Source organism: Aulonocara stuartgranti, assembly GCF_965226115.1.
Source record: "Aulonocara stuartgranti genome assembly, chromosome: 10".
Classification (NCBI taxonomy): Eukaryota; Metazoa; Chordata; class Actinopteri; order Cichliformes; family Cichlidae; genus Aulonocara; species Aulonocara stuartgranti.
Genome location: NC_138946.1, coordinates 23,074,077 through 23,096,428, shown reverse-complemented (window position 1 = coordinate 23,096,428; position 22,352 = coordinate 23,074,077). Strand labels below are relative to the sequence as shown.

At 39.3% G+C, this 22,352-nt stretch overlaps 1 protein-coding gene across 4 annotated transcripts in view; it reads right to left on the bottom strand.

The window, feature by feature from the left end:
- Nucleotides 1-22,352, bottom strand: part of npas2 (neuronal PAS domain protein 2) — a 42,639-nt gene that overhangs the window by 6,665 nt on the left and 13,622 nt on the right. For 2 of the 4 annotated variants that reach the window (XM_082547903.1, XM_082547906.1), the window contains exons 2-13: nt 7,258-7,456; nt 5,582-5,638; nt 4,790-4,944; nt 4,604-4,695; nt 4,180-4,269; nt 3,778-3,898; nt 2,813-2,926; nt 2,604-2,722; nt 707-789; nt 505-611; nt 235-382; nt 41-125 (exon numbers count right to left, since the gene is read on the bottom strand). In XM_082547903.1, the coding sequence (XP_082404029.1) occupies nt 41-125; nt 235-382; nt 505-611; nt 707-789; nt 2,604-2,722; nt 2,813-2,926; nt 3,778-3,898; nt 4,180-4,269; nt 4,604-4,695; nt 4,790-4,944; nt 5,582-5,638; nt 7,258-7,313 (1,227 nt within the window). In that variant the 5' untranslated portion in view covers nt 7,314-7,456. Of the gene's footprint in view, nt 1-40; nt 126-234; nt 383-504; nt 612-706; nt 790-2,603; nt 2,723-2,812; nt 2,927-3,777; nt 3,899-4,179; nt 4,270-4,603; nt 4,696-4,789; nt 4,945-5,581; nt 5,639-7,257; nt 7,457-13,882; nt 15,012-16,866; nt 21,860-22,352 lie in introns of those variants that run through there. The other 2 variants (XM_082547904.1, XM_082547905.1) reach the window with 2 other exon arrangements.

Sequence of the window (22,352 nt, the reverse complement as noted above, 5' to 3'; positions counted from 1 at the left end):
TTGTAAATGTCACACGCTGTGCAGTATGTGTCCGAGTTACCTTCACAGAGGACGGGGCTATCTCAGGTGGCGACAGATCTTCAAGGCCAAACGCTCTCCTTCTTTCAGCTCGCACTTCAGCATAGCTGAAGGACAACAGAAAATGCAGTATTAAGGGAGGCTAGATCGATACACCCCTTACCCAAAGAGAGAGGAAATGTGTACACACACACAGAAGGAAGAAACCAGGCTTACCTGACAACAGTGTGAGTGCAGACAATGAACTCAGGTTTGGAGTTCCACTGGTGGTAAGTAATGTAGTAGTGAGTCTGCAACCAAATCCACTGCTGACCTTTGGTCAGGAATCGATAATAGCAGGATTTACCTTTTCCAAACTGCATTACTAAGGAGAGAAGAAAGAAAGTCCACATGAGTGCTTTGACATTTCTGTCAATTTTTACATTTGCCCTTGATACAGTGATCATGGAGACTGGTAGGAAAAAAAGCAACAGAAAAGTAGCTTACATTGCTTGTGACATTGGGCTATGAGCTCTAAGTCATCCACATGATAGTAATCATAGCCAGAAGTTCCAAGAACCTCGAAGGGTAAATAGCCTATGATTGGCGAGGCTCTGAAACACACACACGCACACAGGGCAATAAACATGCAAGAAATACTTTTTCTAAGTATAGACTGGTAGCTGTCAGGATAATACAAATATTTTACCTGTGATCTAAAAACAGAAACTTCCATTCAAGGCTGTGTCTGGAGGTGAATTCATCACAGGGATCTTCCACGTTACACAAGTCCTAAACAAAAACAAAAAGACTGAGGAAGGTCCCCGCTAATATTTCACAGGGAAGCAAGGCATGATCGTGTTTTATGTACAGTATGTCCTGTATATGGTCATAGTTTTTAATATCAGAGTTGGTACAGTGCATGATGAAACTTAACACAAAAAGATCATTACACATCAAGAATATGCTTAGAGGGACCAAGCAGCAACAGCATGCTGCTGTGCAAAAAGCTGCAGCATGTGCAAAAAGCTGCAGTTCCTCAAATGGCCACTTGAGGCTGGCAACAAAAGTGAGTCAGTCCCTTTAGATTCCAATGTTAGAGAAGAGGAGGTACAGAAAAGTGTTTTGGTCTCTGGCTAATTTGTCCATAATAACTGTAAAGAGGATGATTTCTGTTTTATTACTCTATAATTTTTATATTAAAGGTTTAATGTTGTGTGTCATCATGGTAACTAGGATACTAGCAGTCTCTGAGGTGTCGCCTTAGCTAATTTACGTTTGTTGTGCGCATTTTGGAACATGTTAATAAAATGATCTGACAAACAGTATGGCTTCTTGCCAAACAGTCTGTGCTCCAGCTCTGCCGAATGAAAGTCAAGTGTTTTACTAGCATGTTACTTACTAACAAACAGGCGTCTGTATTTGTGCAATACACCCATGTACACGATGGATGCTTTTTCCAAACAAGGATTACTAGCAAACAACGTGGCAACAGCCATAATGCTAGTCCACAAACCAAAGACACAGTTGCTGTGTCTATCGTTTTACATATTGCCCGGGAAAATGCCAACGTTTTTATTAACACTTGTGTGTCACTGTTAAAATGCTGTGCCCTTGAACCTCTATGGAAAATGAGAACAATGCTCCTTTGAAAAGAACTGGGGAATTTTGTATTCTCTACATTTGAAAAACTGATGCCTACTGTTTACAAAGGATTCATCTTGAGACGGAAAAAAGGAAAAAAATCGTTCCATGTCATTCGTCCCAGTAGATATTGTTCCAGTCTGACCAATCAGTGTAATCAGTGTGTTTTGCAGTTTGGAATAACTAGTCGGCAGAGCTGAAGTCTGTGCAATAGATCAGGCGGGGGGGGGGGGGGGTGTTCTAAGCTTTTTGGCTTTTAATAGCAACTGACCATCCTGTACATGTAAACTGCACTGACTTCTTTTACATATTGGGATTTAATTAATCTTCAACAAACCATCGCTGGAAATGTGCCATTTTATAAATTTCCTTTGGGATGCTTGGAAAGGGTATAAAATCTGAGCTGATCTCACAAAAATTTGAGTGCGACTTTAATTCCCAGCTGTAACTTGACAAGTGGCCAGATTTCAACTCAAAGGGCCCTTTAGGGATCACAGCGTATCCTCATGATGTAACAAGTTGGCAAGTACACAGTGTGCCACACTGAACCTATTTGTCGCGAGAAGTTTTCCAGAGTGTGTGCGCCACGATGGAATCAGTGTATGCCGAAGTGTGTCACCTCTCAGACCTCATTGTGCCACTGATCCAAGCTCACTATTGCTGCATGGACCGAAACTGCTTTTAGTGCCACATTTTAGCCCTCGAGTGATTTAGTGACAGCACACACAGCGACACAAGCAGAGAAACAAAGCGACAGAAGCGCCATCAGGCTGCTGCCTTTTTCACATGATGATGTGAAAAAGGTAGCGCCACATATTTGATTTCCTAACGCAACCCGCGTGAGATTTGCACCCTCCACCCCCTGGGTCTTTTGCTTGTTAGGCAAATGTGTAAAGTGTTACTCTGTGGAGTCACAAGCAGAGAAACAAAGGAACAAGATTTAACATTCAAGCTGGTTTTACCTTCAGAAACTGCGGAGTGACTAATCGCACGGTAGCAATGAGGCAGACCTGCTCCTCCAGAGACGACTGCAGACTCCTTGGTAACGTCAACTCGAGCCCATTACAAGACGACGTAGGCACTGTGTGACCAAGAACATGTACATATGTATGTGTATTTCTGTTTTGTTTTTTCTAAATGTAGTTGTTTTAAAAAGAAAACAAATCCTTACCATGGTTGTGAAACTTAAAATCTCCAACAAACTTGACATACTCGTATACAGGTGGCTCTTTTGGGTTCATGTTACCTCTAGCTAGATGACAGCAAAATTCAATGTGTGCCTCACCTAAAAAGCAGATATTGTCATGGTTACACCCTGAACATAATGAAGTTTACATGCATCATTATAAAAGCTGAGGTGCTTCTCAATGGTATTTTTGACACAGAAAAACCAAAGAGTCAAAATGCTGACAGGCACCAATAGAAGAGGTTGCTTTGTTTCCTGTACTAGGACAGTGTAAAATAAACTTACCTTTGCATAGCAAGGTAATAAAATGTAATCCTTTTTACTGGTAAAAAACAAATGATGGATGTGCTCAAAGGATGTTGTTTACTGCAGACTTGGCTTTGTGACAGTTTGCTATTTAGGTCTCTAAAGATAGGCCGAGACTCTTGCGACTCGCCCTCTCTCTTCCCCAGAAAAGTCCAATAGTAAGACAGGATTAAGGTCAGGTTCTTGAGCCTCCCATACTACATTGCTTTGGATTACTGTGCTAACATAACAGTGATTTAAAGTCTTAACTATGATACTAAGCTAGCTCCTATTATTAGCTAAAAGTCTAATCATAGATACACACTAATCAGCAATCCAATAACCTGCAGACCGTAATTCAACTAGCTTCTGTATCTCAGTTTCAGTCCAAACAGTCTTTGTGACAAAAATTCTACAAGACAGAAAACAACAGTCAAATGTTGTTTTTGTACTTCAAACAAAGAAAGAAGATTCTTGAGCCAACATAACTTTTTGAGCTGATTTTTAGTGGAGAATTACACCAGCGGCAACTGTTCTGTCCACAGCATTTTGATCTCCCAAAGTGGGAGACAGTCTACAGGCTTTAACCTTTCTACTTCCGCTGTGTTTCAACACGATGACCCAGACACAGTGTGTGCAGAGAGCCCGCTCAGCGGGATACTCACTGTCAAGGAAGTCAGCAGCAATGGGGTCAGTCATCAGCATGTGGGATGATAGCAGCTTATACACCTCCCCGTGCTCCCGCTCCGGGAGGAAATTCAAGATATTTTGGTCCACCATATCTGACTGGTGCAAAAAAGACAGATGAATGGCAGTCAGTCTTCCTGGCACCATTTCAACAAGTGATATCTTACACAACAGTCTTAATGGGAGTCACAACGGCAATCTGCTTCAGATAAAGCAGCAAAACAGAGCTTTTTTCTGTCTAACTTCACTGTTATGGCAACAAAAATAAAACGAGGACCAGATATGGTGAAGTGAAATCTAATGTTGTCTAAATCACTGCTATGCTTAAGTGACAATACAGAGCTTTGATGGTTGCATGAATTTGAGGCCCTCTTACTTACCGGTAAATGGCCAATAAGTGAGGAAACACTGTCAGACACGTATATGATGTTACCATCTGTAGTTAATGCAACCAAGAAACCATCTAGGGCCTGCAAGAGGGAGGAAGTTACCACAATTATATTACTGTATTACAGCATGTTGAAAAATTGCACAATAATTGCACAATGTCTCATCGGGTCTTAATTAATCTATCAGCACATTATGCTGACGTGTTAACGTGCTGATATTTACTCTGCTTTCGCATATTGCCTAAAGAGACCTCACGTCTTCACTGCTGATTTTATAGCAAACTATGAATACATGCGCTTAAAATAAAAATCATCATTTTAGAGAGGATGTAGCTTTGCCTTTGTGTTTATTAATGTTACCTAATGGCAGAGTTAAATAACAGCTACTCTTCAAAGACATCCTCCTGAAGTTTACCTCCAGCATTAGCTGAGTGAACTCCTCATTACTGAGAAACGAAGGCTTCCAGTCCTGCCTCACATCGCAGGTGTCGTTCTGTGCAGTGATGTCTGGAAAAGAGAAAATGTTAGAAATATGTCTATTAAATTAACAAAACTAAATAGAAAGACTACAGAAATAGAAAGACTACATAAAAGCCCGTACCTTTCTGTTTCTGCAAAAAGTCGATGGTCCTCTGCAATATGGTGGACTTGTCCATCTTGCGCGGATGGCCCTGACCCTGCAGCATGGTGCACAGCTCTTTGATGAGCACATTGAATTGGTCTCTTCTTTTCTTTTCTGATTTGTTACGGGATGCCCTATAACAGAGCGGTTATTGCAAGTGAAAATTAAGTGACTTTAGTTCAGCTATCCTGTTTACACGGAAGATAGTTTGGAATAAGGAAAAAAGAAAACAAGCAGAACAAGAAAGGTAAATGTAACAGCGGCACGGTGCTGAAAATGTAAGCAGAGCCTGAATATATTCAAATCTGTGGGTACTTTGTTATAAAAATAGGGCATGAAAACAATTAATTAAACATAGATTTCATCATACAGAATTTACATTTTTAAAAAGAGAAGGCTGGTTATTCTACCAACGGTTGAGTTTGATATCTTATGACACCGTGTCCTAGAGTGTCCATAGGAATTTTTCCGATAAGAAGTAATATGTGAATCTGGAGTCGAACCTTTGTGAACTAAGAACTCAGTCGCTTTTAGACACCAGTATTTGTAAGTGTTTAAAATACAAAATGAGCCAAAAGAGGCCCAGATTAACCGTAATGTCACGGAAAATGAAATGAATTTCTTCATTTATTATGTCCAGTCCAGTTTCTTTTAAAGTGATGACCTACCACCAATAATCTGTTTTCCATTGCCATTCCCATTTATGTAAATAGTAATAAATGTGTGATACTATACATGAAGTGTTTGCCCAGTATGCACAGACGTCAGTACCTTTTTGCCCTGTCCTTCTCATCTTCATCCATTAAATCGTCCATGCAGCTATTGGTGCTTGAAAAAGAAGGATACACGTTAGGAAGAAGTTCCTTTGACGTCATCAAACACGTGTCAGTGATAATATAATGAGTTCAGGACATATTTTTGTCTTTTGCACAATATAACAAACAGTTTTCACAGCAAGACTTTTGAGCAGTCCTAGTATGAGAGCAGTTTTCACTATCAACCTCAACAATGGCTCAATCATCCAGGATTCACAAGTAAAGCAGATAAAAGGAATGTAGCCATTGTTTATTTTGTCTTGTGGTCCTGCACTACCCTCTGTGAGATGGTAAAATATGTTGTAATTTAAAAAAAAAAAAGCCCATTTAATTGTCAATCTCAAGAAATTATCAGAGACAATGTGTGGACCAACCACTACTAATGCTGTGATTATGTTAGAGGTAACCGCATCTGAAGCCTCTGGTCTTCTCCCATGTTTAACAGGTCACTGTGGCTTGTAAGTGACCTACTCCATATTTGCATTATTGCTTTATACTCAGAGGCTCACGTGGCTGGATGTCTAAAGGCACAAGTCACTAGTCGCTTCCATATCTTTTTTCTTACGAATTACTCCTGGTCGTAACAGGATATTTACTACCTGAGAACACAGCAGCAGGAGTTTATTTTTATCGCGTGTAACTGATTGATCAGCAGCAACAGAGATAATCAGTCATAAAAAAATTTGTTAAATGTAATCAACCTTGTCAGTGCATGACTTTGACCCGGGTATGGCCAGTATCAATTTGTCAGAGCAGATTTTGTTTTGTTTTTAAACTGACTTATTTTGAAATTCAATCTTTCTCACTTTTTCCTGACTGTGACCCAATAAGTGAGGCTGTAAGAAAGCTTTTGTGAGCCAACAGTGAATTATGCGTGAACTGACATTAAAATACAACTTTGCCCGAAGAGCATTTTTCTCTTACAGACTGAAATAAGAATGTTTTTACATGATTACACTGACTATGACCTGCATTACATTCATTGCCATGAGAGTGTCATGTGACAGGCTGTAACTTGGGCGTTATCTTTAAAATATCAAAAGAAGTGACCGGCTTGTACATCATAGACACAGCAGGTATTACAAAAAGAAAAAACTACTACTGAGGAACATTGAACGTTATGAGTGCACAACTCTGCGTGAGTGTAACTTATTATTCCTGTGGTATTGGATCAATATTAATATAGTCCCACAGTGATTCATAAAATGCTTCATTACTCTTGATGGATGTAAGTGCTTTGATCACATTTGTATAAAAGGGTTTTTTTTGCTTTGCATTGCAGATGATGTCCTAAGAGAACTGCCTGAATATTGAACAGCGCGCTCCTCACACAACTCAAATTGAGGGTCATTCAAGATAAATATGTTCTTCATTGTTAAAATACAACATTTACTACATGTTTGTTATGCAGTTTATCTTTATACATTTCTCAAATGTGTTGTAGTTTTGTGCATGCTCACAATGAAAGACGATGAAAAACTTTGCTAAATGGTAATGTCTAAAAAGATATACCAGATTTCTTTAAACTATTACATGAAAACTTTCACAATTATTTGAATAGTATATTGTGTTTACCACTACAGTGATGGTTATGAAGCATGAGCTAAATAAAGCACTTTATTTCATACTCACTCCCATTCCCTGCGGCCAGACGGACAGGGGCCTCCGAAATCAGAAAGGTTGTCCATACTCACTCCTTCTGCCAACCAGGCCCTTCCTGAAGTCTTTTAAGTCCCATCCGCGCCGTCCTTGTCTGAAGGCTCTTTTAGAAAAACTTAGCACAGTCCCGTTGTCCACCACCTCCTCAGTTCAATTAACGAAAAGCCAAATCCTGTGAAAACAGACAAAACTCCTGAGCAAAAACTGCAGGGCACGCATTAACTCAATGACACACCTGTTCAGCTGCTCGACAACCTGCTAAAGTTTAACCCGAGCATCAGAATGAAGAAAAAAGGCGATTTAACTGACTTTGAACATAGCATGCTTGTTAGTGCCAGACGGGCTGGTCTGAGTATTTCAGAAACTGCTGATCTACTGGGATTTTCCCCACACAGCCATCTGTAGGGTTTATGGGGAAAAAACACAAGAGGTTCAAATAGTGAGCAACAGTTCTCTGAGCAAAAACGCCTTGTTGAAGTCAAAGGTCAGAGGAGAAAGGACAGACTGCTTGGAGCTGATAGGAAGGCAACAGTAACTTAGATAACTACTTGTTACAACAAAGACAAGTAGAAGAACATCTCTAAACACAAATCAAATTGAACCTTGAAGTAGATGGGCGACAGCAGCAGAAGACCACATTGGGCACCGCTCGTGTCAGCTAAGAACAGGAAACTGAGGGTACCATCCACACAGACTCACTGAAACTCAACAGTGGAACACTGGAACAACGTCCCATCTGATGAGTCTTGATTTCTCTACAACATTTGGATAGCAAGCTCAGAAGTTGGTGTAAACAACATGAAAGCATGGATCCATCCTGTTCAGTGTGCATATGTTCTGTTGACAAACGGGGGTAAAAACTAGCAAGGTCTACCCAGTGAGTGAGTGCAGACTGACTGCTTGTTCTCAGGACATTTCTGCAATTAAATCCATAATAACTGAGCCTTTAAAGTCCTGGATACAAAGCAAACATGCTATCACTGTCACCACAAGATTTTCCATTAGAACACTGTGTTCAAATATTTCAAACGAACGTTCTCCCAAGTCACTTTTTTAAATGCATCAAGAAAATATGACATTTGTTGCGAGCTTGACCACTAACAGACCACTAGCTTTTTTTAAGAGCGGACAGTGGAGACAAGACAGGAAAGATAGGAGAAAGACCAGGACGACACACAGTAAATGGCCTAATCACAGATTTGAAACTGGGCCTCTGCAACCAATAGGAAGCCTTCTCACAGCACATGGTTTGCCTGCTGAATCCGTTGAGCCACTCAGGCGCCCCATTAGCTTGCCGTTTTAACAAATCAATCAGTCGCACCAATGTTAATACCGTGAACGTTAGCATTTTCTGTAGGACTTGCATTCAAAAATGCTGTTTTTACTGTGAGGACTTAATGTGTGCTGCTGAAAGACATTAATAACACAGCATGAAACAAATTAGCTATTTTCACCTGGCAAGAGTACTTCATCACCTAAGAAGTGTTTTTGCTTAGAACGAGCTCCTCTGACCTAGAAAAATGTCTGAAGCAGACACTTCTTATGATAACCTGGCCTGAAAAAACAGAGTGCACAGCAGCCACCTTCTTCACACATCCTTTGTATGCGGCAATCTTAAAGAACATGGAGCAGACGCTTCTTTTATAGACCAAACTAAGAACTCACTCAGACGAGCTTTGGACAGCTCCAGTTAAACAGCATGAGACTGTTTTCACTTACAGACCAATTAATAACACGTCTCCATATAATCTATACATGAAAACATATGTTTTCCCCTAATTGTGGCTGACAGAATACCGTGCATCTTCTTAGAAAGCCAGAAATTAAGAGCAATTATTATATTCCAGACACTTTCCAGTAGGAAAGCAACGCTCATGCTTTCGTTTAACCTTGATTAAAATTGTCCACGGTTTCATGGTCTGGAAATAAATTCAACTCTGAATCAGTTATATTCAAATTATAATTATAGTTAGTGGTCCTTCTTAATGCAGGCAGTCGTCTGTGTTTGTCTTACTCCAAATGTAGCCTACACTGAGTGGCCTCAGGCAAAATTACTAGATATTGCTGCTTCCATTATTTTGCATCTAAACGAGACCCAGAGGGACAAGAGAATCACTGTGACTGGAGATATCTGAGTGATGTGTTGCAGTCTTTAACAGCTCACTGCTAAAAAGAATAAAAGTCTCTGGCCTAAGCAAAAGAAAAACTGCATTTTAGCTCACACCCTTTCCTTCTTCATAAAAGGGATCATTTTCTATCTTGGGTTTCCAGACTCTTGTTCCTATAGAGCATATAGGAACACACAATTGTTTGAAGCTGGTGTTTAAGCACCACTTCAGCCTGAGGTAATTGAGCCAGTAACCACTTGCACGCCAGCACTGTTGTAGAAATGTAATTATGTGCATTCCTTAACGGGGAATATATGAAAAGATGATGGGCTAACTTCTGGAGAGGAAATCCATGGATTAATCTCATTCTCAACCTCCTTCATATGCTAAAGTATACATTTCCCCACTGGCATGCTTGATATCGTAATTTACCTCAGACCATTTTATTCAGTTATTCTCTATCATTTATCCTGAAATTCATGCTCTTATATGCATTTAAATCTGATTTAAAGGGACAGTATGGCTAACACCAAAGACTACTTTTGAGCTGCCCACCTTTGGAGATATCAGCCTGGAAATGTGTTCCTCCTCTTGAATATAAGGGAACTAAAAGATGTTTCTCTGCTCTGTGCACCGGTAAATATTGAAACAATTTTCTCTATTAATAAATAACACCTCCCAACTGTATCACTGCAGTGATAAGAGGCTTAAGTTAATGGTAGCGTGGCATGACGAAAACACCTGAACTGTGATGTCAGCAGGCCCCGTGCAACATTTTTATTTGTTGATCTTTATAAATGCCAGTACTGGTATGTTTTGAAATACGTAATATCAGCCAATATATCGACATGGCCAATAAATAGGTCGGGGTCTAATCTAAAACAAAGCAAAGGAAAATTATGTGAACTTTCAACTTTGCATGTATAATATTTGGAGACTATGCACACAGCTGATATTTCAAAGGTGACCATTGTTAAACTAAAAGCATATCACTTATGCTTTGTTTTCACGCCAATCCATATTTTTAAAGATCCAAATGCTACATTTTGCGTTAAATTCAGGCTCTGGTGTTTAACATTTTGCTATGCTATCCTTGTCTGTGTTTTACTGCAGAAACTGCCCTCAGCTTACTGCAACTGCTCCGCAGTAAAATCCTTCCAGTCCAAAAAGAATCCAAAACACAGAGCAGCAGGCAAAAATCAAACACTCACCCATAATTTATATTTCTAGTTTGCTTCTTTCCCCATACTTCATGGGCATATATGTAGTCTATTTGTAGCTTATATGAAGCCATTTGTAGGGCGTCAAATGGGTCAGAGTAAGCTAATAAGGTAAGGAACTCAAATGAGAGGCACAAAGCAAGAAGATATTGCTGAAAGTCTTTCACTGCAAAGCAGTAATTCAAGCAACTTTAATGTCATTACTTGTACATTGTTGTGGAAAAGGTTCCCATGTTAACAAGGTGACATTATGCCTTAGGTCACTATAAATTTGTGACGTCTTAGCATTAGCGTGTAGCTACGGATGTCCTCTTTATGACACACAAACTTCCATTCCACTTTCAGGTTTCCATAGCTTAGTAAAGATTTGCACACAAAGGTAAAGACTCAGAATGAAACTCGCAAGTGTTACTGAAAAATCAAGCTCTTATTTAATTGGGCCAGATTGATGAGAAATGCCTTGCAAAAAAACTAAATGAAACAAAACAAAAAAACATTAGCTACCGCAGAGGGGAAATGCCAATGTTTAATCAGAAACACAATTTCTGCATTTACTGCCCTACTTACTGCCAAACTACTCTTTAGACTGTTTATGCTTTTACTGCATAGACACAGACGAAAAAGATCTTCCTGAATTGTTGACAAAACAAAAAAGCTGAAGTTTGTATAGCAAGCAACAGAAATTACCACTCATAAACTGATCTACTGTGTAAATGTCCTTTTTTTCTTCGCAAGATTAAAGAGAAACACTGCATTAAGAATCACCTCATGCAGCTTTAAATGTATCTTTTCTCTGCACAGCTAAAATAAACCTCACATATCCATCTGCATTCTAGTACTGAGGTTAAACCACACCTCGCAAGGTCAACAGCTAAAAAACATCCGAGTCTCGTTACACTCATGCCTTCGGGTATTTAAAACCCTTTACATTGAAACCTGAGCTCACTTCGCAAGGTGGTACACTGAAGTTCAAGTTCATGATGAACACTGTATGTAAACAGGCTGTAAAAAAGGCAGAGCCAATGACAATGGCCATGAAATAGTTCATTTTCTTTGTGAATTCTTAGCATTTAGACTTTGTATTGCAGTTTAAAAGAACTCTCCACCTTCAACTATAGCTTGTTATTAGGTTTAATATGCTCCATCTTTGCATTTAATTTAAACGTAATAACTATTATCACTTTGAGATTAAAATAATTTACATTCACATTTGAAACATTTACAACCCTTATTTTCATTTCAGATGTGAGTCGGTGAAGCTCACTAATGGCTTTAATGAGTAAAAAAGCATGCTGGTGTCATGCTGTTTGCTGAGAGCTGAGGACCTAAAAGTACTCCTCTACTGCAGTGAGTGACATCTAAAAAGCTCTCATGTCCTCTCCACTTTTGCTTTTTCACCTTTTGGTGGGTATTTGTGATGATGTTTAAAACACTCAGGTAATGAGCTGCAAACACATTCAGGCAGGATGAGTTTTATTTTTTTCATTTTGTAGTTTTAAAACGTATGAGATGCTAAGGAACTGTCATATTATCTGTGGATCTTTTTAATGATGGATTACCCTCATGCAAAAGCAGCAGCAAACTGGTTGTTTTTGATAGCAAACTTTAATACTGGCTTGCAGAGGCATGGGCGCGTGATGAGAAGAGAGATGCTGACAGTAGATATTTCTCTGTCAACAAAAAAAAATACCTGTTTGACACAGCGCTAGCGATACGGGCAGCGAGCATGTGAGCTTTAAAGATTTTCTGTCATGTGATGTAGAATAGATTTAATTAACATTTTCCTATATTGATGGCATGCACATACTGCTAGTGTGTCATTGTCAAAGTACAGCTTGGTGAAATGTTATTTTCTAAAATCACAAGTATATAGGAGCAAAACTCAGTATTTAATTTGTAAGGCAAAAGACCAGATAATGTGATAAACTGTATTTAACTGATCAAGAGCTATAATTTTTCTACTTATACTTTATTTCACAACTTACAAATCAGAATTAAGACCTGCAAAGTTAGCCTGCATTTGAACAGATCTAATAAATAAACACTTAAACTACAAATTTTGAGTTACAATCAAGAAATTAGATTGTAACGTTAACAGTGGGGCAGCTCTCTCTCTTTAACGTCTCTGAGCACAGAGTAAGACTGGGAGTACTTTGAGATTTGAACTAAATCTCCAAAAATTGCATTTGTTGAATTTAGTTAACAAATCTGATGTATCCATGGATTGTTTCACCCTCTGATTTCTAGCACAATTCACAATTCGACTTAAAATGCATCCCTATTGCCCACTACTTTTCCATCCATGAACAAGAACCTAGCAAACCTTTGCTAACCATTAGCATAGTAATGAGCATTTGCTCATTACATAAAAAACTAACAAAACTAACCAATACTAATATCAAATTAGCTCGGAAAATCAAATCCCTTTAAATATTAGCTATCAGCTATGACTGTTTTAAAAACTACAACAAAACCCCCGCCCCAAAAAACTCTAAATGCATTGTCTAGGTTTGAAAAATTAGGCCATTTCGGAAATGCAAAAGCTGCAGTATATCAAACATGGTAGCTTGAGGCTAACAGACGGCTACAGAAAAAGGTTAAATCCCTCCTACTGGGTGATATATTTTTTAACAACTAAGCCTTTAAATGCTATTAAGGTATACAGTAATGCCTTATTTGGGCAGAGCTGGTTTGACAGACAACTGCATGGTAACACAGCAGTGTTAGCGGTGTTAGCATCAGCTAATTAGAGACAGCGAACTGTTCCTCTCACTAGAGCAGGGCGATATGGCCAAAAATATTTATCACGATATATATTTGAAAATTTGCGATAACGATATAACCGACGATATAATTGATGCGAGACAAAATACAACTCCACAACATTACTAGCGCAAAAAGACAACCTTCCATTTATTTTCACTTAAACAAGAAGCTGGTTTTTATGTACATTAAATGTAACAGTGCAAATGCAAATTCCTTGCTGAAAGTTTAACCAAAAGGCATTTCCAGTAGAAATGGGCTGACATATCCTGAGCATAACCATGTATAATATCCACTGAAGTTAAAAAGAGGTGCAGTACGCATTTTTCGGACCATAAGGTGCACGGGATTATAAGGCACATTAAGCGAAACAAAGCAGTCAGATAAATCAAACTTTATTAAACTCATTCTTCTTGCTTCCTCCACTTCTGTACCATTGATTCATTAATGTTGAATTCTCTGGCAGCTGCTCTATTCCCATGTTGTTGCAGTATATTAATGACTAACCTCGTATTGTGGATGGATTATCTCAGTTGTTCTCCTGACTGAAGTTTGGTCCGTTTACAGCATCCTGCCATGCGATTGCATTTGTCTCTAACCATGAAGAACCTTCACGTTAACTTTTATAAGTGGAAAAGTGTTAGTGTTCGTCCTCCAGCTTCACTGTTTATGTTATGCTAACATAGCTGTGTCGCTAGCGATCACGTAGCACATCATTATATACCAGCTAGCCCAACTTCAGTAACCCTACAAACGTCACTGCTGTTTAGTTTCCTGTCTTCATTTATGTTGGAAGTGATAGCAGAGCTGTACGTTTGATTTTTTTCAGAAATCTCTCAGTCAGAACATGCTATATCATGCTTAGGTAACTAGCGAAACTAGCGAGCTAACTTCCGCTAGCTTCCTGCTAACTTCTAACTCCGTTAAATGTAATAACTTTTGTTTTCATGGATGCCTGGAAGTTTAACTTTATAGTTACACCTGGTAAAGCAGCAATGCTGATCGTTTTATTAAAGATGAAAGAATTTAGACAGTTTTTAACTCTAAGTGATGCTGCAGTGTTGTTTGACCTGAAGCATACGGAGTTTAGGACCCAGATTACTCCCAGATTTAAGAGCATCTTAGTCCGACAAATACAACAATAACAACGGCCGCTTGCATGTTCTGCAAAAAAATGTGCTTTGTCGTGTATCTGACGGACAAACACCAAACCAGTTGCACCATTTTTACAAACCAATTCTGGTTCATCTGTTTCACTCAACAATCGGCCATGTGCGTATGAAAACAAAGGCACTGCGCATGCGCGTTTTACTCCCATTCTATCGCGATATTTCATTTTCCTATCGTTGCCTAACATTATACCGGTATTACCGTGAACGGTATAATATGGCCCAGCCCTACCTCTCACTGAACCACTGTTAGTGCCTTTAAATCAAATTACTTTACATATAATGTGGTCTGCTATGCAGTATTAACAATCTGACCAAGAAGCCTGCTCCAATACTCTATATGTTAGCCCTAATTAAAAGGTATGTGTATGTTCTTTGCTAATATGCTAGCACACTAACCTCTTGTTTGATTAAAAACCCAAGATGGGGGCACCATTGCTTTATCTGTCTGATATACAGATTTTGCTAAATGCACAAAACCTCTTTAGAATACAAACAAAAAACATAATGATGTAATAAAGTAGCTACTTTCAACTGCTCCCTCATTCACAAGCGGTCACCACAGTAGATAGCGCCGCATGTTTTAGCATTTTCACACCAGATGCCCTTCCTGTCTCAACACCAAGGGGAATTGTGTGCTTTTCCCGGGATCAAACCTGGAAAGCAGTGCACTATGGAGCCACGAGGAAATATCTGTAATGAATTCAAAAGGACATTAGCTAGGAAATACAAACTGCACGGTGGTCACCCACCAGTTGTTATACATTTACATTATGCAGTTACAAGTGAAAAACATAGACATGCTATAAACATATAAATTATTTGCTCCTCCAAAAGTAATCAAGAATCTGGTTCCCAGATTGAAAGGTTACAATTAAAAAAGAAAAAAGATAAACCACGGCTCTGAATAACCAGGACAACTGTGTCATGATAAGCTGAGTAGGCCTAATGACTCACAAAAGTATTATATATAACTTTTTGCAACCCTAGAATAACACACAGGAAAGTGAACCAGGCAACAGAAAAAGTCTCTCTGCAGGTTTTCTGACAGCCAACGCCATTCCCCACAACTACTCTGGTATTCCACACAGAAAGCTGTTCTGTGGCTCTGGCGCTGGACGACTACTATCTGCTCGTCTGCAGGTTTAAACTGTCTGACCACATCCACCTGCATCTGGGTTTGAGCTGACAGCTCAAGCCGTCAGGTAAACACTAACTGGGCTTGGACAAGCTTTATTTCAGTCAGTGTGGAAACGTTTTTAACATGTATCTAGGTCTTGCTGCTTAAGCCTAGATTACATAAAATCTGAAATAATTTGCACAGCATTTACCCTTTTCTCATTTGCGTCATGACTGTACAACATTCATATTATTGGTTATTTGAAAGCGTACAACCTCACCACCATTTATCAAACACACGTGTAACGCTGCATACTGTACGCACAGATGAGCACATGCAAACATGAACACTTGTTTCAAAATGCATTCAATAACATATAAAAACGTCTTTCTAAATGTGCCGTGTTATGATTTCCAGTGTAGGTGTAGCTGCCTTTAACCGATAAGAAAGCAGGAAGCACTTCAACTGGCTGCAAACCTATAAATGAAAAACAGAGGAAAGGCCACTGACAGCCCTCACTGACCCTTTAACTTCCCAGTATGTACAGGGTAAATAAATAGCATTGCCACACTTGATGTAGACTCAAACAGTGGAAATGCTTTGCTCTAATAAGAAATCCCTTTCAGTTTCAAATAATTATATTAACAAATAAATAAATAAACAAAAAGCCCTGACTGGACTGTGGGTTTGTCAGAGAAATGTGAACTCCAGTAGGCTTAAAGCTGCCAGGTTGGGTAACATCAGCCTGACCCTAAGCCTGCTGAGAAATTATCTAAGCATACATTTTCCGGTGACATTTAACATTTTTCTTTGTGGCGTCTTAGAGGAAGCAATGACGAAAACCCCTTTGGTGTTTTGGCCATTAATGTCATCATCGGGGGCACAACGGGTGGAGGGAAAAATAGGTTATTTCAGCCTTGTAACCAGGGCACTTGATGACTCTGAGCTGAAAACATGTAAGCAGCATTCAAGAGCGCTAACGCTGTCAAACATACGGACACCTGGATTTTACCCAAACCAGCCAAATCAGCCTGTGCTCCGTCTAATAAACACGCCCACCTCTCTTTTATTGGGAAAAGAGTCCAGTCGTGAACTTTGATCATATAAAACGGAGTAAGCGGGTGGCAGCAGCCTATGACAACATTTTGCGCTCGTCTGTCACAGTGACGCGAAACTGAAAGCTTAAGTTAAATCTCACATACCTTGAAAACAGGTCTCCAGCAGAAATCCGAATCCACACTTAACTTTAACCAAACTAGTCATTTTTAAAAGAAAAAAATGTAAAAACTACAGCATAGCAGCCGAGCGCAATCAGCAGCCTCTGACTAACCAAGCGAGAGCGCTGAAAGCGTTAAATTGCATAACAGCGCCTTAAGTTAATAACGTGCTGTTATTAATCGCCGGTGAGCTCTCTGCGGCTTTGACAGTCCTAATTTATCAACAACAGAGGACCAAATTTCTGATTCGTGGCTTTTTTTTTCTGTAGTTGCGGTCTTTCTCTCTCTCTCTCTCTTTTCCAGGGTCTGTACTCCACATCCTCCGCTGGCAGCGGCTTGTAAACAGGACCGAGTGGCTGAGAGCAGAGAAAGTAGGTCAGCTGGTAGCTCAATACTCGGGCAACGAAGGCAGCAGCAGCATAAGCAGCAATGCTGTGCAACACAACCGAAAGAAACCTGCGCTTGTGACCGGGAAGGAAGGGGGCAGATTGCAATCTTTAACACGTGCTTAATGAATAATAACAACCCACTAAAATGTCATTAGAGCAATGCAAAGAAGAGTAGATTTGTAATGTGGCTTTTGCACCGCAGTTTTCCGACTGTTTGAAACTGTGAAGCCTACCGAGACTTGGCCATAGGAGCCTAACCTTTAATCTACTAAGATATAGTTTTACATTCACAAGAAGGAGTCTATAGGAGGGGGTGATGGCATGCTGCAAATTGACCTTAAAGGTACTGCTGATATATTAAGGCAAATCACATGGGCAGGAGGAGGTGGTGAACGGTGCCTCCTCCCTGCCAGCAACACAGAGCAGATTAGCCTGTCTGACCCTGTTTATAAGTTTATAAACCATTTATTTAAATCTGCAGGGTGAAGGGAGGCAGGCCATACAGAAAGATGACAACACCTCAATGTATAACCAAAACAAGACGCTGTAGACTTTTGTTTTGCCCCCCAAGTACTTCCCCATACACTTCCTATGTGTGTTTTTTTTTTTTTTAAACTTCCTGGTTCCCTTCTCTCCTCAGCTGAAGTCCCAAATGTGGGTCAGCAGTCTACATGACTAATTTCAAGCTTTAATGATGGACAGTCTCCAAGTATTTTGTGTCTGTCAAGTGGCTTCACAAGCAGCTAGATGTGGGCATGTCGAGAATGTTAAAAGAACCAAAGAGAGCATTTACATGGATAAATTATTTGGAGCGTTAAAAAATGAGGCAGAGGTTTTACTGTAGTACGCCTATATGACTGTCACAGTCATATCAGTAGTTTATCTAATTGTACTATTTGGACAAAGCCTATCAGTACACCAGCCATTTTAACCAAGTCCTAAATTTTATTAACATGACATGTATGGATGGCTTTTGTATGGATAGATGCCACTTAGTCTATGTGGCTAAAGCCACGATTTCACTGCTACTGATTATAGCCCTCATTACTTGATAAATGATTTCTAATAATTTAATGGTAGGTAGACTAATTAGTTTTTTTGTTTCCCTATGACATTTCTGAATGCACCTTTAATTTTTAAAGATCTTTAAAGACCATAATCTTCAAAACAGTAATCGTGAACAATTACGGTAGGTGCCAAATGTGTAAATGTGAGACTCTTTTTACACTTATACTTTCCCAAATATCAAGCTCTACTGTACTTGTTAGCAACATAGATGGTTTACATTATTAACTGCATGTGAGGCTTGCTTACTCACAAACAACTGAGGAGACCATATTTTGGATTATTTAGACAATGTTAAGTAAAATAATAACTAAAAAAAACAAAATTTTTCAGTAGGAAATAGCCACATCTTTGATTGCACTGATGTGCTATCCTTTCCTTCTTATTTAAAATACTTTGGGTTACATAAATATGTTTCTTTAATGGAAGATCTTGTAATCAAGGCCAGTTCTCGTGTGAATAAAGAGCACAGAGCACATGAGAATCAACGTTGTCACCTGTTGTGCCTCATCTCATTAGAGAGTGAGTGTCAACTGCTTTGACAAGTTAGCCTTTGACATCAGAGAGCTTTAAGTGCATGTTCTTAATTAGAAAAATTGAGCTTTTCATAATGAAGAGTGTGAGTGTTAACCTGTGAGTGCCAGCGTGTACTTTGAAGAGGTTTTGCTAAATCCATTTAAATCAATAAAACAGAGCAACTTGTAAAATGCAAGAAAATATTAAAAATTTGAGGAGAGAACAGTTTCAGTAAAATAATCTGAACAGATGACATGAAAATCTTTACTTTGTTTTCTATATTTTGTGGGTCCTTCTGGGTCCTTTTTTCCCAGCATTGCTTTTAAAGCATACAGGTTTTATTGCTAAGGTGACAACAAAAGAAAATCAATGTTTTAACCCAGACAGGAAAAAAGTATTTGGAATTTAAAAAAACAAAAACATGGACACATAATTTCAAAGTCAAAGCGTCTGTTTCTGGCTCGGCCGGTCGTCGTGATGTTTTATGATTTGAATTTCTCTCCAGATGTCCCTGAACTCCAGACGCACATTTGAGGCCACGGTAGATATGCAGACCACTTGTCTCAATGACCATCTTAATGTAATGAGTCACATTTTCCACACAGCTGATGCAGCCTGCAGCTGTTGTAGTAGTCCCAATTTCAGTGACTGGCTCATGAGGTGGTACCAGGATGATGCCAGTTCTGCCAGCCAAGTTATACATGAAGCCTCTCTGGAGACATAAACATCCTCCATCAGGTGATTGAACCTTCTTAACTGACTCTTGCATCGTTGGCATGACTCCGCTGTGATTTGTCAGCGCTAACCAACCTTGAAACTAAAAGCCTTTTATTACCACTCCTGATAGTGGCTGCACCACTGCAGCTACACAGTTTCACACACTTCTTGCACACCTAACATCTGTGTAGTTTGTGCAACATCCTCAGTCCTGCACTTATGAAAGTGACTGCAGAACTGCTAGGATATCTGCAGAACCCCTAAGTATCTTCTATGAATAAAAAGATATACTATTTTAAAAAAATAAAATACAAATAAAACACAGCAGAAGGAACAGCTTAGTTTGACAGGTCTGCATTACTTAAAACTAAAGTTTGTAACAGTGCATCCAACAAAGTGGAGGGCACAGTGCACCTCTGACACCCCCATACTGCACTGAGCAAATTCAGTGTTGCATTCAGTGCTGTCCCTTTCTGTGTTACTCCCATAGTGTGATCACACTGGTTGCTCTAGTTTCTGTCACGACTGAGAAACTTGAAAGTCAGGTAGATGACAAATCTGGTAGGTAGGGCTGGGAAGAGGTGAACTGTCCTTAAATTTTAGTCACTACCTGTTGTAATTAATGGATTTATTTATATTGAAGAAATGTAGCCGATCAAGTCGTAGAGCATGCAGCACAGCTAATGTGACCTAATTCAACCTTGGGGGGAAAAAGGAAGTGCTGACAAGTTGAAAAAAGAAAAATAGAAGAAAACATAGCAAGAATGATGTATTGTTAATGTATCCCGAGGAAGCTATCGTTAATGCAGCCATCTCAAAGAAGAAACAGCACGATTTACATGTTTGAGATGGCTCAACTTAAACAAAGAAACTATGCAAAATGCGCTGTGTGCTAACGCAAACCAAAAACGGAAAACTAAACTATACGCGTGCAATTTCAGCCTGCTCAAGAACGAAAGAAAGCGAGCGAAAGTAAGAACGAAAGCTTTGTTACTGCAGATAATTTTGATGGTTTCTGGAGGCTCAAGTCACTTTCACAAAAGTACTAGAATAAAATGTACTTTCACTTACAGTCTGGCAACAGTAAGAAGCAAACCGATGCACTTCCGACTAAAAGCATGAATAATAGTAAATAATTATTAAGAGTCAGCTTCAAGCATCAACTGTAAATATGCCTCTAGAAACTAGATTGCAAAATGTAGGTTTGCTTATACTGTGATCAGACCTGTAAAAGACACTTTTCTCATATGAGATGGTGAATGAAACAGACAGAAGTCCTGGAGGATAAATCAGTCACGAGGAGTTCAAACAACCTACAATTAGACCACACAGAGGTATTCAGAGGCTTCATGGGGTTATGATTGGTAAAAATCTACAAACTCCATCCAGAAATTAAGCAAAATGAAGTTAATAAACTGCATAAGGTACACTCAGATTTACCCATCTGTCAACTCTGAAACTGTGATGCCCTAAAAGGTATCAGAAAAAAAAAGATCCAAAGTCAGTGAGTACTTTTTCTTTCCTAAACAGAGTGCTTCACTTTAGGATTCCTCCACCACCTAACTCCCGTTAAGTACATGCTTGCTTTGTCTCTTAATGCTCCATTAATTTTTTCCTCAAGCTTCAGTAATGCATACACAGCACTGGGACTGTCTTTTTCAAAGGTCTGACACTGTAGGTTCTGAAGCTCTCGCCAAAACATTTTAGAGCACAAATACTTCCAAATGTGCCCCTCCATGAATGAGTAGTGTTGGTGCCAAACGAATAATGTTCTTTGGGCTGATAGAGCAAATCTAACAAGGATGTGGCGCTCTGACCTAATTACCACCACTGCTGTGTGTAGTGGCTTAGTTTTAAGGATGACAGTGCTGGTCAATCAGGTCTGGCGGTTGTTTGTCTTGACTGGGTAATGATTCCCAGAAATGTTTCTTAGTGACTTTGGTGAGCCCTTGACCTAATTATATATAGATTTAGTCTTCTGAAGATTCTCAGAGTAAACTGCAATAGTATGTTTTCAATATATTGCAAAACTGGGCCAAAATGGCTTTTCTCATGTAATTCTCAAATGTGCTGAATTTAGTGCTAATTAGCAAATGGTAGCATGCTAACATATATCAGTTAAACATATGCTAACAGTAGCGTTTAGCTCTGAGCACTGCTGTGCTATACTGCAGTCCTGTTTGCATTGTTAACTCTCATATAAAGTGATGACCACTATTTACATATTTAATGACATGTTAACACAGAAACTCCTGACACGGTTGTGTATTAAATGAATAAATAAGTCAGCAAATGAAAGACTTTCAAATAACTGAAAGCAGCTAAAGATCTGTGTTGTGTTCTTATTTCTATAGCATACTCCATGCACACTACACACACATTACAGTACCAAATCATTGAGCAGATAGTACAGGATGCCAGACTGATTGTATAGAAACATTCTGAAGTCCATTGTTACCTTGCCAGCAACCAACAAGATCTAAGATTCATAAAGATCTCCCACATTTTACTGCATTATTCACCATCCGCCTACATAGAGATTAGTGGCGCTCTTTTTATGTAGGTCATGCTATTGGATAATGAGATGACATTTAGTGCTCATAAGCAGGCGTCACTCCATAATGAAGTCACATCATTGCGTTCTTTACATGCTGCACCTTTTTCCAGACTGCTTCCAGCTTCATCAGTGAAAAGTGACTATTTGTATAATTACTCAGACATTAAGCCATATTGCCTCTCTCTACATCTGTGCTGCTGGTATTGATGATGTCATTGCGGCCCTCT